Genomic DNA, 17,261 nt, shown 5'->3' with positions numbered 1-17,261 from the left:
CCTTGGTGAGCATAAAAGACTTATTTCAAAAACATCAAAATCTTAAGAGACCCTATATCCACAAAATATTTGATCATATTTATTGGCAAAAACTATTTGCCAGATTTTAAAATCGTTCTCTTTTCAGTATGTTTAATAAATATAAAATCGCTGCTATTTTTTTTTTTTTTTTGTTGTTGTATAAATAATATTTAAATCTAGCATGATTCATACGATCATATTTTAAATTATATATTTGTATTTATGGTACATTTAGATGTAAACGATTACATTGAATGATAACCATACAAGTATAAGAACTGAGACATTTGCAAAACATCACTATTTATTTAAATGCTTATTTCGTTAAATCCACAAAATATAGCAGTTTTTGATGCTAAATCTGACCAGATTTGTGTTTTCTGCAACACACACTTTTAATATTCACCACCCTATAAATATTCATATCATCAATCCATTATATAATCCAACTGAAAGCTTGAGCACTACATCAACAGACTGAATTATTCATTCATTTTATTGACAATCGACTGGCATCATCTTGATACCCATGTCTACGTGATACCCATGATTCAAAAAGTAAAGAGAAACATTGACCATTACCACTTCAAAGATTTATTGGGCAGATATCACTCAATTAATTTAGAACTGTAAACACTTACGTAGAGAAGGCAACATGCTCCGAATAGTCCAAGATATAGGCTTGAAATCCTTTCGTTTGCCTCGTGTCAAAGTAAAGTTTAAATCCCTGTGCATACAGCAAAGGTAGTTTTCCATTCGCTGCAACAAGTCTTGATTGCACCTGCTGTTGAGATGCAAAGAACGAGAGCAGACAGTACTTCAAGACCCAGTGTCACTGAGAACCAGTCCTGTCAAAGCAACTGCTTTCAATGTCTTTGATATATGTTGTTAGAAACATATAAACAAGTATAAAAGTAATTATATTTTTTATTGAAGAGTCCTGTGTTAAGTCCGTTTTCTTCAACTCATTGTATTGTATCCCATTTTCCTGTCTGTTGGCCATATTCTTCAGTTGTTCCCAGACTGTTGTAGTAACTAATCCACGTCAAGCTGTTATTTCAGAAGCCATTCATTCACTGAAAATAGAAGTAGAGACTGTGCTGTCAGATAACTTTCTTTGTGAAGCACAACACTTATTCATAAAGACAAATGTGTCATTTCCATCTGTTTCAAGAGAAATAATCGTAAGTGTCTAATTAGAGCGCTCAGCTTTATTGCGCACAGCATGCATGCAGCAGTGCATTCGTGACACAAAGCTTGCGTATGTTATTGATGGGAAGTGTGACAGACCTCTGTATTGGGGCCTCAGCACACGGTTGTTAGGACAGTCCCGTCTCTGACTGAAGTTGATGTTGGTGCGGATGCAGCGCTGGTGCAGTGGCTGCGTAGGCCGCATGTTGTCACCCATACTGAGGAAGATCTGAGATGGCTGGTTTTGGCTGAGGAGACGAAGGGACTGCATCTGAAAATATAATATAATATAAATTACATTATACATTTATAATAGAATTTTTTTTCAGCTTTTCTTCAGAAAAGATGCATTAAATTGCTCAAAAGTGACAAATATTTTGTAAATGTTCTTACTATTTCAAATATATGCTCTTCTTTTGAAATATCTCTAAAAATCATGAAAAATACCTCATGGATTCTAAAAAAATGTTTTCAACATTGATAATTTCAGCATAGAATGATTTCTGAATGATCATGTGACACTGAAGAATGGAGTAAGGATGCTGAAAATTCAGCTTTGCCATCACAGGAATACATTTTAATATATCATAAAAAAAGAAAACAGTTCTTTTAAAGTGTAATCATTTTTGAAAAAAAAAAAAAAAAAGCTTTTGTAATATTTTAAAGAGTTTTCAGCATTTCACCTCTATCTGCGAGATGTAAATTGGCTTATTCATTAATATCCAGGTTGCTGTCTCAAGGCACGGTGGAATAGTTATCGACCCTTCATATGTGATAAAGCGGGAGGTTTCAGGATACAGCTCCTCAATATTGAGCCCCATCAGTAAGTATGCATCATCTGAAAAGATATGAAACAGTCAGTGGGATGAGGTGAATCACACACACTTACAATAAAATATTCAACAGCTTTGATCAACATTCCTACAGTACAATACTATATTATTATTATTTATTTATTTTTGTTCTGATGGCAATGCTGAGAAATAAAATATCACTTCTTATCCAAGACCACCAGGTGGTAATACAAAGCCAAGTTTGTTTTTCTCATCTTTTTTCATTAAGATTTATGAAAGCCTTTGCAGAAGCAATATTTCACACTCAGACTGTGGAAACCACTTGATGTAATAATACAGATGCAAGCGGTTTTCAATCAAATGTAACTTAATGTTAACAATATTAATATAAATTGAATTTTGTGTTACTAAAAACCATATGAATTTAATTTAATGCCAACAAAAGCAACTTTAATAAGAGCTCCCAAGGCCACTGACATTAACAAAGACATGGGTATTTTGCAGACACTTACGTTTATATGTAATCCTCATAATGGTCTCTCTGTTCAGCATGCGGTTTAGAAATACATTTGTAGGCTCTGAAATCTGAAGTCAAATTTCAAAGAAAACATTACTTAAAGCCTGACATCTGCAGCTTTTCTGATGAGAACGCAGAGTTTCATAAAACATGGTTTTGTTCAAAGCATTAATCACAAATGACATGACCGTTAACTTACTGCTGAGATATTTCATTACAGCTTCACCATATCACAAGTATCATCAATAATAGTCTAGTAGAATTGATTCTAGGGGCATCTGGACGTGTTTTTTTCCATGTACTGAAGATGAATGGCTTTCATCCATGTGCCTTCATTAGCCGCAGAATGCTGGAGATTCCCCATCAACACGATCACTGCGATCTGGGATGAAAGTGAACGGGGAGGCTGCAATACGGCAACACCTTCATCTGAACTGTGGCAGTTCTGCCCCAATTTACACAGTAGTCACGATTCACAGAGTGAGGGAGGCGACACCTGCTGCAATCCGTGAGTCTGATCATGTCATGCTGTGTGATGAGGTTAAATCTCAAGGAATCGCCACCATTATCTCACAGTTTTTAAATGAATTCATTGACTAAATTTTCATTTAAGACCTCTTGAAATTTAAAATCTGCCATTAATATAGTAATTTACATACCTTATAAAGTATATTAAATGTCCTGAACTCTCAGGAATACAAGTAATTCCAGAGCAGCTCCGAACATTGCATTTTATTTTTTAGTTCAAATAGGCCTGCTCTGAAAAAATGGATTAGTGGTTCATTCAATCCTATTCTCGCCTTTCCCAGCATGCACTGGGGCATGAATAATTAATATGGATTGACCATTTGCCAGTTTTATTTACACTTATTTGCAATCATGTGTGTGAAGCCAAACAGACATCAAGCACTTTCAGATCTTCATTACCTGTAAATGTCTCATAGAAAACATAATATTGAACAATTAATGCAAGAACTTAAATATATTTCATAGAGCTTTTTTTTATTTCAACTTAATATTTATTTTATTTTTAAGCGTTAACATAGGAAAAGTACATCTTTTTTTTACACTGCACCTTGCAAGCACACAATGCACACACAATGAGATATTGCAATGCTGATGATTAATAATGAAGATATAACTCTGAATAAATCAATAAAAATCTTTTTGTGGTTATATTGCATCCTGGCTGTCATTATTATAATTTTTTTCTGGTCTGGAATGCACATTTTTGCCCAAAAGAATTTTCTCAGAAATGCATTTTATTCATTTTGCACCAATCAAAAATACGACTGTCATTTGTCATCAAGTAAACTTTGTTTTAAATCATTTAGATTCATACAAATAATTTAATTGTTATGGGGAATTTCTTAAGGAATTGTTTGTTTCCTTCAAGAAACATGAGCAGCATTGATGCATAATGAATGCAGATTATATGAAACAACTGATGCAGAATACTGCAGGCTTATTTTTTTTTTGTTTTACTCGTTATTGAAGTATCTAGATTTTTAGAACTGAGCAAAAACTGATTAAAAGCTAATATAAGTCAATTCTATTAGATTATTATTCCATGTTAAATTCCAAGTATTTATTTACAGTTTATAAGATATAAAATGAAAAACATGAATATACTTTATAACGCTTAAAAAACAATTTCACTCTAAAAAATGCTGGGTTAAATACAACCCAGCGCTGGGTAAAATATGGACAAACTCAGCAATTGGGCTTTCAACCAACAGTTGGGTTATATATTTAATAGGGCCGGGACTCGATTAAAAAAATTAATCTAATTAATTAGAGGCTTTGTAATTAATTAATCGAAATTAATCGCATTTTAATCGCATATAAATATTTGACCTGAGAACAGTGAGAAGTAAGTTTTTTTATATGGATTTTTAAATTTCCCATCCACAGGGCCAACCAAAGCGGTCTCATCAGCTTCTTTGTCCATGTTCACTGTGGTTTGTTTTTGGCTGTTTCTCAATATGCGTTCTTCAGCGATCTTGCGTCCTTGTGTTCTTGTTCTACGTCATCATTAACCGTCGAAGTTCAGTTCCAATTCTCAGGAACGCAAGTACAGAGAATGCATGAAAGTGCCCGGATATGTTCTTGAAACTGAGGATGCATCGAGTGCAGACTTGAGAGAATCGAGCCGTTAGAAATCCCAGAAAACGCTGTGGGTGGCCGGTGTACGGAAGCCTGTAAGCTTTAAAGTCGCTCTCACAAATACTTAACGGCTCTTCAAGTTGAAAGTAAACATTTATCGTTTTGTTTTGGTTAATTTTAATAAAGTTGTAAGACCCGGAGAAAGTCTGCATTTTTATTGGCATATTAAAATGAATCTTAACAATAAAACATATAAGGCTGTAAAATAAAACAATACAATTATATGAAAGTAATATCTATAATAGTATGAAATGTTTTAATAAGTTATGACATTTTGTAATATTTATTGTTCATTGGCCGTTTCTTATGCTGAGACTATGCGGCCAGTTAAGCAGGAATGCAGTAAGTTACAAGCAGTTTTGTGGTGCTTGGAATTCTTTATAATTAATTTAAAAACAAATATTGCCACATTGAAGCCTCAAGAAGGTGTAACTGTTCAAATAACATTGTTTCATTGTAAAATAAAAATAATTATTTTTATATATTCAAGTGTAATATTTCTGTAAAGGCTAGGGACAGAAAAATGGACATGTCCATAGAATGACACATTTATTTATTTATTAATTAATTAAATTGTGTCATGTTTATCAAAATAAAGTGGAAAAATATAGACCCCATTTTATTGATATTTAAATAGTACAGGCTTATGTTGAATATTCTTGTACACACAGACGCTGTATTAAGCAGTACATAAATTATTGAATGTATAGTCTTTCTGTTACCACATGCAAATATCTAAAACGTATTTGACAAATATATCTAACAGAAATAAAGACAGCAAACACTGCGCAAGAGTCGCGGAAATCAGAAAGTACAACTTCTCCGTATATAACTCCTCCCTCGACTTCAAGCGGCAAATCTCGCTGATAGGTATTCGGTAAGTTCATTTGAGATGCCAGACGCCTCGTCTTGAATGAGGACGAGAGTAGAAAGCTGCAGTCACCCTTTAATCGTATTTGTGGCAGACGTATAAGTGTCTGGTTGAACTCCATACTGGTAGCGATAGCGCTTTACTATGCGGGCGGAAGTAAAAATACCCTGCTTCGACTCAAAACGGACGTTGAGTGACGTCATGTGAAAAGGGCCTACTCTCATAAGTGTGCGTTCTGTGTTCTCGCGTCCTTCCGAGTTCGTTCTTCCAAGGAAGCTTGGCAAGACCGGTCTCCACGAGAACGCAAGTCCGTTCTTTGCGTTCTTGGAATTCTGAACGCTAGTTGGTGCTCCAGTATAATCGGTCCGCCGAAACTCATCCAGTGACGTTCCGCGGTGCAAAAATAAGTGCGATTAAAATGCGTTAAAAAAAATTAACGCGTTATTTTTGTGTAATTAATTAATCTAAATTAACGCGTTAAAGTCCCGGCCCTAATATTTAACCTAACCTTCTTGGCAGTACTCCAACCACAGGGTCAAAACAGCCAAATCACTGGGTTTGTTAGTATTTTGCCCAGCACTGTGTTTTATTTAACCCAGAATTTTTTAGAGTGACGTTCAAGCACATTTACATTCAAGTATTTTTAATTAACTGATAATTTGTGCACATTCATATCTAACTGGACATGAACTTCTGATCTCTTAAGTCTATATAATGTTTGCTAAAGATTAATGCAGTTTAAGGCTAATTAATGAATTGTCACCTCTCCATTGTATAAATTTGAAGCAGCTGAGACTACTAACCTTCATGAAGATAGAAACAACTGCTATTCCATTAGGACTCCGGACGGCATCACTGTAATTTAAATACAAATCCTGATTATAATGGATGAGCTGCACCTGTGAAAAGAACAAAAAGAAGTATGACTTCCAGTAAAAAAAAAAAAAAACAAACAAAAAAAAAAAAAGCCTGGATAGCAAACACCTGCTAAGTGTGAATAGGGGCCAAAACATTGTGATTGTATATCTGGCAGTGCTATACTTTTCAAAAAAAATAAAAAGCTGTAATGCATAAAACATCCCCATACATTATATGTATATGGCTGCATATAACTCCATTATGTCAGCTTGTAATCTCACGCGACACTGTAATGAGGGTCAGTACATTAATCTGTATAAATATTTTGCTGTGCTGTGTATAAATTGTTAATGGGAACATTACGAAGCTCCTTTATGCTCCTCCATCCTGCTTTATCGTTCTTTTAGCGCGGCTCAATGAAAGAAGAGAGATGGAACCCAGCAAAGCTGCTGCTTAATTTTCAGTGGCTCAAAATTGCATTGGAACTCATTAGAAAATATGCTTCAGTCATCAGTTATAATGAGCTTGCTAGTCAGCTTCAAAATTAAGTTGTTGGAAAGCTGCTACCCATATAACCTCATTTGGATTAGGAAAATTAAGTGAAGCTGCTGAGGTGAGGTGAGGATCGGAGAGGGCTGCACATCTTTGAGCCACAATAAGGTAAAGTGTAGACTCATTAAAATTATTTGATATTTCTGGCACAGCTTGGTGGTCTTGACCGTTTGAAAGCTGGCTCTTGTAGTACATTAAGAATTGTTTGCTCTGTTTCAGTATGAGGGTCAATGACAAAAGTCTCAAAAACAAAAAGGAGATCTTAAAAAAACAAAAATGTAGATTCAATCGTTTAAATTTCTTAAAAAAAAAACAAAAAAAAAAAACATTGGTATAAACACACACACACACACTTTTTTACGCTTTTGAAGAAGTCTCTAAAGGCTCGTTCACACCAAGCACGATAACTACAAAGATAATGATAACGATATAGTTCTGAAAATTGTTCTCGATATTAAAGAATAGCAGGGTCCACACCACAACTATAACGATAAAAAGCACAGAGAAACGACATTATTGGAATCACTTCCAGAACGATTTTTTTTCCAGCTGCTGAACAATACAAACATTGACATCCAAACAGAATCCATCCTGCTATAAGGAGCTCGAGAATTTAAAGCGGCAGACGCGAGTGCAGTTAGAATAAACAGACGATATTGTTCGGCGGTGTGTACGCTAATATTGTTATCTTTATAGTTATCGTTCTTGGTGTGAACGGGGCTTTATGCTCTCCAAGGCTGTTGGCTGCTTAACAGTTTTGTGGAACATTATAACCTTTAACATAATAATTGTCTTTACGGTCACTTTTTTTAACAATTTATTTTTTGCCATTTTCGTCTCACGATAGAACAGATCATAACTGACAGGAAGCAAACTGGGAGAGAGATGGGGTGGGATTGGGAAAGGTCCTCACATCAGGATTCGAACTTGGGACGCCTGTTGCGCCACAGCGCTGTGCTGTCAAGCGATTAATCGCATCCAAAATAAAAATGTTTGGTTTACATAATATATGTGTGTGTATTGTTTATATTTATTATGTATATATAAATACACACACATACAGCATATATTTTGAAAATATTTGCATGTATATATTTATATTCATATAATTTATATAATACATAAATATTTAATACATAAACTTAACATTTTTATTAAATGCATACATGCATTTGTGTGTATTTATATATTCATAATAAATATACACAGTACACACACATATATTATGATAACAAAATCTTTTATTTTGGATGCAGTTAATCGAAATTAATCATGATAGCACTAAATTTAAGGCATCTTTGTTGAATAAAAGAATAAAAAAATCTTACTGACCTCAAATTTGTTTATAAAATAATTTCTTTTCAATAATTTAATTCTTCTTCATTATTTGACCAGGATTAGTTACTTACATTTTTGACTGTCATATATATATATATATATATATATATATATATATATATTGAAAAGAAGTGACATGCTCATCATAAGCAATTTATTCAAGTCATGGTATGCACGCATTGCATTTTAATATCATTTTTAATAGTGGAATGGATTCAGACAATCCAAGAGAGTCAAAAACTAGGCTCCACAAGAGCTTTAAGAAGCACCTGTGTGATGGATGGGGTTTTCCCTCACTATAAAAATATATATATCCAACTGTGCAATCTGGAAGATGACCCATTGCTTTACGGTTTTATTTAGTCCCTTCTCAAAGCACAATCACGTCTTGAGATGAATTTCCATAATCCTGACTTTGGCCTTTAATCCTGAATAAAAAGACTTTATTAATGCAAACTCAGTGACACTGTACAATGCACACATTTTGTGGGAAATCTTCAATCTTATCACTCCAGTGAAAGTTCCAACAGTTGATTTGGCATTGGAATATTTCTCTCTGATCTCCTCAAATAAGATCTCGATGTGGTCTTTGTCTAAATCTGTTTCATGTAGCCGAAGGAAAATGGTCTCGGAAGTAGATTTTTTATTTTTGGTGCAAAACTGATGCGATAAAAGGGACTAACTTCAGAATTTTGCCTATTTCATTAACTTCAGTGCCAGGACTTCAAGGGGTTGTCACTCCATCCAGGCCTTTGAAGGAAGACAGGTTTAATTGAATCCCACAGAAGTGATGCATTTCCAGGCTCTATGTTGCCTCACCTCTCCAGGGAAGGCCTGGCCGTTGAGCAGGTGCTCGGAGCCGCGACTTTCCTCGGCGCCAAAGTGAAGCCGGATCTCTTCCAGCCTGTAGCTGTAGCTCAGCGGCCCGCCAGAGATGTTCACCAGGTGTGACTTGTCTGGGCGCAGGGACACATGTCGACCCGTGTTATACATCGTTCCACTGACCTGAAAAACAAACCTACACTGTAAACAAGCAGTAAAGAAAACAGATTACTGGAGTATGTTTTACAAGGAAAGAAAAAAGTTTCAAAGTAAACCTTGCACCAAATTAGCTTACAGATCAGAAATTTCATGATAAAATCATATTAAGTGATTCCATGTTTACAGTGAGTACATTTGGGAGGACAAAGGTGAAGCAGTTTTCATCTGGATTGGCTAAAAGGTATTATACACGCTGTTGGACATTGTGCCTCTCACACAGGAAATTCCTGGAAAAACAGGCACGAATGTAATAAACAGACTGTTTGATTCTGATGGACTGAGGTTTTTCTAGGTAAACCTGGTTGTCAGGTGCAACTGCTGAGGTAGGAGTTATGAAGCGAATGCATCGAAGCTGAAAAACGAAAACCTATAAATGGAAAACAACACCTGGAATGCTTTACTTTGTGATAACGTTGCTGCTTAGGATTTCTAATTGAGACCAAAATGTGTCTTGTTACGGCACCTCAGCGATCAGACCATCTTTATAAACAGCTGTGAGAGCATTCAAGAATGTATTCTAATGGGAGATTTCAAATTAGTCGAATATAGTTGGCTCATTTGTGATCTGGAGACAGTTTAAGAACTGCTGATCCCTCAGGAACATGAGAATGAGCAATACATTTAGCCTGACGTCTCATCTGGATAAATTCTTAGCAAGATGTAATTACGATCACTTTGAACTGTAGCCCTGAAATAATTCAGAATAAAATGGCAACTTAAGCTGAACTACAGTACAAGGGGTGACACTCATTATTCACAACATTAATCACTGTCCACCAAAACTCAAAAGACTATGGAAGCCTGTTTCCAACTCAGAGAAAATGTGATGTCAACCTTTTTCCTCATGACTGTGATTTTATTTCACATACAATGTCAGAAAAAAATCGAAAGATTGCAAAAAACGTACATTTAGGGGTACAACAGCTTGTCAGTGGGACAGTACCCTCAAAGGGATGCCTTTGTAACATCTTTACCCCTAAAGGGTGCATATTGCTGCCTTAAAGTAGTAATATGTACTCTTACAGTATTATTATGCAACCTTTAGGGATAAAGAAAGTAGAAAGGTGTCCCTTTGAGGGTACTGACCCAGTGACAAGCTGTTATACCCCTTAAAGGCACAATTTTTGCCATTTTTTTCTGAGCGTGACTTAATATTTGACATTTGTGGCTGATGTTTTTAATTTCAACTTTATCTCTTATAACTGCAACTTTATATCTCACCAGTGTTATTTTTATATTACTTATTTCAAATCGTATAAATATGTATAAAATACATATATTTTAAATGGGCTTTTTATATGATTTTTAATTTTTGCATGTATAATTTGATTGTCATTTTCATCATTTTTGTTATTTTAATATTTCTATTTAGCTTTAATTTGTAGTTATGTCAGTTTTAGTTTTATTCATTTTTAACATTTCAACTTAAACTTACTTTGTTTCAGTTGGAAAAGAAACATAATTTGAACATTTATGTTTTATTTCAGCTTTACTTCAGTGTACAAAAACTTTCTTTAATACTTCAGTACAATAACAACACTATCTCACAGCTGCAATTCACAATGTCACTTTATTTCATATTTTAACCTATACCTCACATTCCCTGAACTCAAGATATATGAGCAAGAGCGAGTAAATCCGATATTTCAATTCAGTAACTTAACGAATAAATATATTAATAAAGGAACGCTTGCAGGTTACATATATAGCTAGTCCATCTAAAAGAGACCATAAACTTTTCCATTACAGCCTTGAGTTTCCATGCATAAATTCCATTATTTAACAGCCCTCCGGTAAGCAATGCCACCAACCAATCAAACGGACTTGAATTCATGGAGAACATTTAGGTTGCCAATGGAATTTTCTCTAGGAATAACATGCAGCTCCCCACATAAGAGAGCACAGTCATAAGAAGCTCAAAGGAGCAATGCATACATAAATGTAATTGGGTCTCCCGAAAATAAGAGTAGGAAAAACCTCCAGAGGAAAACAGCAGTACACTTTTATTTCAGGCTCCTGACTAAGTCTAGGGTACTAATGTATTATTGAGTGAAGATGAACTACGGTATATCATCCATAACCACAACCTCTTAGAGCTTCACTGGAGAATTCGTCACTGACAGCACCTGTCAGCACAGATGGTGAGCCTGCCTAATCTCCCCCAGCAGATGCAAAGCAGCATTAATCATAAAACAGGATGTTAAATGAGGAATTAACTCCTTCCTTTCCCTCTCGCTCGTGGAATAAATCCCCCTTAGCGCTCAAGATCTGTATGACAACAGCCGCCCGAATCCTTTCAGAGGTCAGAGCGATAGCTGATGTATCCCAACCATCTATAATCAAACACTGGATTTGTGTTTGGCAAATGAGTTTAGTCACACTAATCTGCTGACTGACTGCAGGTGCACCTTATTGAAAGCAAATGGCAAGCAATTTTGCACGCCGGAGAGAATTAGCGATCTCATTACAGCACCGTTGTAACAAACTAACAGTAGTGGAGCATTAGCGATCTTCAAAGGCTTAATTTGGAAAGCTTCACTGTTGTGCTTGGCAAAAATAATTGAGGAGCCGCTTCATTGGCCAACAGAGGTGTATAAGAAACTCATCCAATGAATTAAGACTCAGCAACAAACCAAACAAGCTGTCTAAACAACAGCCACAGAAGTAAATACAGAATGTGATTAGATTTGACAAATGGACCGTTAAGATGGGGTTATGCTGTGTGATCCGATCTTGTCAAAATCCTAGTGAATTATGGGACAGTGATCTAAGGTAAATAATGTGTGACTGTCCATCTTCTACCAGTACGAATAATGTGAAAAATAGTTATTTTATGACCTAAAACAGAAATTATAGAAAGGATTATGATGCAACAGTCAATTATATTCTGTGATATTTTAAGAAAGAGCTTTATCCTTTCCAGTACTTACCTTACGTTGCCCTGCATTGAGCCGTAGCGGATTGAGGAAGGGGTCAAAAATCATTCGACTGGTTTCGATGTTGACCGGCGACTGTCTCTTCCCAATCGCGCACAGGTTCCAGGCGGTGTTAACTAGTCCCCAGAAAGATGGCACTAGCAAAATATAAACACAAAAAGTGAAGTGCAGAGCATTAGCTTTAATTTTCAGCCGAAGATTGTTGCGTTTGCCGTTTTGTAATGGGTCATGATCTGATCGGAGGGGGATATGTTTGGGATTATCTCAAATTGCTCATCCCAAATTTCCTCCGTAAACCCCATTCATGGTGTGATGTTATTTTTGAGTTTGGATCTCATGGTTGATATCCTTTGAGACAACCTTTTGACTAGCAATCAATTTTAACACTTAATTACAATGCGCAGCGCCGGTTCTCTGTTGAAAACGAGGTCATTATCGTGCATCCAAATGAAAGAACTGCATGTTAATGCGATCCGCTTTGCAAAAACAAACTCACGGAAAAAAAAGAAACTGATGGGATTAGTCACATTATCCACACAGCCAAAGGACATACTTGACCTTATATGATTCATTTATTCTCTGAGATGTTTCACAGTCCTAGAACAGTAAACAACTTTATTGCTGATTGGAATGACTTTTATTAGTGTATTGAACCTCAAACTTCATTTAATGATGTTTTATTAACAAAGTTCGGGAGGAGCTCGTTCAGATAATTAACACAAGTGGAGAGCACTCCGCAATCAATGGTAAGAGGTATATATACACTCAGCAGTCTCACCTCATTCCATTGACAGTTTGCAACATGTCTCAATGTCTAAGCTCTTCCTCCGACGAAGAAATAAACTTTGCCAGGGATGCACCTGCGCATTCCACCGGTCCCACGACCATACTTCCTACGCCGGACGTCGCACCTGAGCCCCAGGCTTCTTCACGCGGCCGCACACCGGCCCGAACAGCCCTGCGCTCACCAAGACGCCGTGGCCAGTCTTTACCGCCCCCGGCAAGACTTCCATCTTCTTCTCTGGCTTCCTCCTACCGCTCGGCCGTCCCGACGATCCCACCTATCAGGAATTGGACCGTAGCGGGATTAAAACAAGCACTGGGGAATTCAGACGTACAAGCTTCGCGGAAAATGAACAAGGCGGAGCTGTATGATCTGTACGTTTCCTTACAATCAACTCCCAAGACGACCCACAGGCAGAGCAAAGCCCGCAGGGCCCAAAAATCGCCTGCCCAATCACCACCGTCATCTTCCCGCACAGGATCCGGATCGCTTCGCCCATCAAGACGCAGCAACAAGCCTTCAGCGAGCCTGGGCCGCGCACCAGATTCTGCCATGGCACCCCCACCTCTCAATGAGGCCCAGCCCTCCACCACGGCTTCTGCTGCCACAGCGCCGCATACAGCCGGGCCCAGCAGCCTCCCCACAACCACTCAGTTTCATACTCCCGCTGTTTATAACCCTTTTCCTTTTCAGTGGCCTCCAGCTCCTGTCACAGACACTAGCGCAAGGCTATCACCGCTAGCAGCACAGGTCCAACCACCCCAACAGTTTCACCCAACAGGTTACAACCCCGCCCACTTTCAGTGGCCTGCAGCTCCAGTAGCTCAAACAAGCACGGGCCCGCCTCCGCTTGCAGCTCAAGCTCATTTTTCATCATATAATCCTTCCATTCCTCCATATCCTCCAACTAACTTTCCTTTTCAAACCACAGCAGGTCATCCAAGCGCGAGGCCGCCGCCGTCATTTGCAGACCCGGTTTATACCCTTCCCAGTTCTGTTTTACAACATAAATCACCTTATTCTCTGTTCACAGCAACACCGATGCCCGTTCCGTCCAACACCGTCGCTATGGAACCACCAGCAGTATCCCAAAACATCCGCGCACAGATCCTCTCAGGTGCGGATGTAGACCTTTCCTCTCTTCTCTCTCTACTCCCCGCAGCTGAACCAGACCGCCAAATAGATTGCGGGGATTTCTCCGTTACCCTAAAAAACACAAACACTCACTCATCTCGCGTTCTTTCATTTTCTGAATTTTCAATTGCTTTTTCCCATTACACTGAAATCATCGGTTCAGCTTTCCCCCACAGGCGGCGCGAACTGAATGATTATCAAGCAATCATAGCCGAACTCGCGCTGTCCTATGTGGGTGGGCATTTCTTCACATACCATAAACTGTTTTCAGCCAAATTAGTCGAAGACCGCGTCGTGCCCGCAGATTAACCCTTCCTCTCTTCCCTACCCGGGATCAAGCACCTCTAAATCTACCAGCTACGTGCCTCGTGCAGCAACCACCGGCGCAAACCAGGATTCCGCTTTCGACGAAAGCAGACATCCTTGTAACCATTTCAACGCGGGTAAATGTAACAGATCGCGCTGCTGGTTCATGCACATTTGTAGCTTCTGTGGCGGCGCTCATGCCCGCATTGTATGTCCAGTTTACAAATCTGTGAATAAAAAAAAAAATTAAAAAATGATTTGGCGACTTCTGTAAATACTTCACGCATGCAATTCGAACTAGCTCATCACCCGGACGTTGAATTTACTCATTATCTGCTGTCAGGTCTAAAAAACGGATTTAAACCCGGCTTAGAATGCCCGCTCTCCCAAAACATCTCATGTAATAATCTTCAATCCGCCCTCATAGAACCTGAAGTCGTAAGCAAACTGATCAAAAAAGAAGTTGAGTCAGGCTTCATGATTGGCCCGTTTGACAATCCTCCATTTAATCTGTTTCGTATTAGCCCCATCGGAGTGGCTACAAGAAAAACCTGTCAGCCCCGCACAATTCCCCGTTCCCAAGCATAAACAGCTTGATCCCTCTCGATGAATTTTCGCTGAAATACCACGACATAGATCAGGCCATCGACATGATCCAGGTCGGGGTGCTTGGCTTGCAAAAATCGACATTACATCTGCTTTCAAAGTAATGCCCATCCATCCAGATTCATGGCACCTATTTGAAGTTTGCTGGCTCGGGAATTATTATTTTGCAGTGCGTTTAACTTTCGGATGCAAAAGCAGCCCTAAAATTTTCGACATGCTATCAGAAGCCGTCTGCTGGATTTTGTCGAACAACTACGCCATTCCCCACCTCGTTCACCTGCTAGACGATTTTTTAATAATCTCATCTCCCAATGCCATCCCAGCCGCGCACATCCTCACGGTCCAAAACGTTTTTTCTGAGCTAGGAATTCCAATCGCAGAGGAAAAAACCATGGGCCCTGCAACATCCATTGAGTTCCTAGGAATTCATTTGGATTCAGACAAATTCCAAACATCCCTGCCCAAAGACAAAATTGATCGAATAATTCTCGTCTCTTCTACTCTCCTTAAAAAATCAAATTGTTCAAAACGCGAACTCCTATCCCTGCTCGGCCATTTAAACTTCGCAATGCGCATCATTCCGCAGGGCCGTCCCTTCATATCGCACCTCCTCTCACTCGCGTCCTCCGTCCACTCGCTAGAGGACCTAATTTCTATAACTCAAGCATGTCGCGACGAACTTAGGCTATGGTTAACATTTCTAAACCAGTGGAACGGCCTATCCTTTTTCTATAGCAACCTTGTTTCGTCCCCGACCGATATCCAACTGTTCACAGACGCCGCCCCCTCAATCGGTTTCGGGGGATTTTTTTCAAGGCCGTTGGTTCGCGGCTCCGTGGCCACCGCAACTCCAGGATATATCCCAATCCTCAGCTCTATTCGAGCTTTACCCTCTCGTAGTAGCAGCTTTTCTGTGGGGGAAAGAATGGGCTGCTAGTAGCATTTTAGAGCATTGCGACAACGACGCAACAGTGCATTGCATTAACAGGCCGTTCCCATTCACCTGCTCTGATGCCACTCTTAAGGCGTCTCACCTGGATTTCAGCTTGCGACCAATTTATCATAATTGCTAAACACATCCCTGGGTCAGAAAACCAAATCGCTGATTCCCTGTCTCGTTTTCTGTTTCAGAAATTCAGGACGCTGGCTCCAGAGGCGGATCAATTCCCAACTCCAGTACATCGCTATTCAGAACTAATATTCCCGTAACCCACCCGTTAAAACCCCTGCTTGACGCATCGCTCGACACTATCCTCCAAGCGGTTTCTCCCAGGACCCTCCAATCATACGTGACTGCTTGGAGATGTTTCAAAACATTCCACGTCTCTTATAACATGCCTTTCCCTGATTTTTCTCTTCTTTCAATCACCTCTTTTATTTCCTACCTTAATAGCGTTAAGGGCCTTCAAGTCGGGTCCATCAAAGGTTACTTGAGCGGCAACCAGTTTTTCCATAAATTGATGTACGGCGCTCCTTCCCCTGAGATAAACAATTCACAAACCTTCCTCCTGATCAAAGGGATTCAAAGATCCCAGCCCACCCGTCCCGACGCCAGACAACCCATAACGCTAGACATTCTCACCAAATGTATTCACGGCCTCCGCACAGGCTACCAGCCCATCAGTACCGCTCGCACACTCGATGCCATGTTTATCCTAGCCTTTTTTGGTTTTCTTAGATGCTCGGAACTCGCCATCACTTCCAAATTCGACCCAAAAATCCACCCCACCATCTCAGACTTATCAGTACTAGATGGTGAAACCATTTCATATTTGATTAAACAAAGTAAGACCGACCAAACCAAAAAAGGTCATTTCATCTACATCTTTAACCTCTCTTCGCCAATCCAACCATACCAGTCAATTCTGGCATATTTGCAATGGAGAAGCTCTCAGGCTAAAACTCCTCTGGAACCCCTATTCATAGACGAATCCAAAAAACCTGTGACACGTTTTTGGTTCCAGAAACCCCTCAAATCTGTTCTCCAACAGTCAGGCATTCCAGTAAAGAATTTTTCAAGTCACTCTTTCCGTATTGGGGCAGCAACTTCAGCAGCCCAAAAAGGCCTCTCCCAACAGCAGATCCAAGCCCTTGGGAGATGGTCCTCAGATGCTTTCCAAAGCTATATCAGGACCAACCGATTCCA

At 38.8% G+C, this 17,261-nt stretch overlaps 1 protein-coding gene across 1 annotated transcript in view; it reads right to left on the bottom strand.

Moving 5' to 3' along the window:
* Positions 1–310: 310 nt before the first annotated feature.
* ca10b (carbonic anhydrase Xb) overlaps positions 311–17,261 on the bottom strand; it is a 29,164-nt gene continuing 12,213 nt past the window's right edge. The window contains exons 4-10 of the mRNA XM_079380635.1: positions 12,280–12,422; positions 9,128–9,313; positions 6,364–6,459; positions 2,519–2,591; positions 1,896–2,050; positions 1,312–1,483; positions 311–1,097 (exon numbers count right to left, since the gene is read on the bottom strand). Of these exons, the coding sequence (XP_079236761.1) occupies positions 1,075–1,097; positions 1,312–1,483; positions 1,896–2,050; positions 2,519–2,591; positions 6,364–6,459; positions 9,128–9,313; positions 12,280–12,422 (848 nt within the window). The 3' untranslated portion in view covers positions 311–1,074. The remainder of the gene's footprint in view (positions 1,098–1,311; positions 1,484–1,895; positions 2,051–2,518; positions 2,592–6,363; positions 6,460–9,127; positions 9,314–12,279; positions 12,423–17,261) is intronic.

This window comes from Barbus barbus (assembly GCF_936440315.1).
Source record: "Barbus barbus genome assembly, chromosome: 3".
NCBI lineage: Eukaryota > Metazoa > Chordata > Actinopteri > Cypriniformes > Cyprinidae > Barbus > Barbus barbus.
The sequence above is the reverse complement of the archived record's forward strand: the minus strand, read 5'-3'. Positions and strand labels throughout refer to the sequence as shown.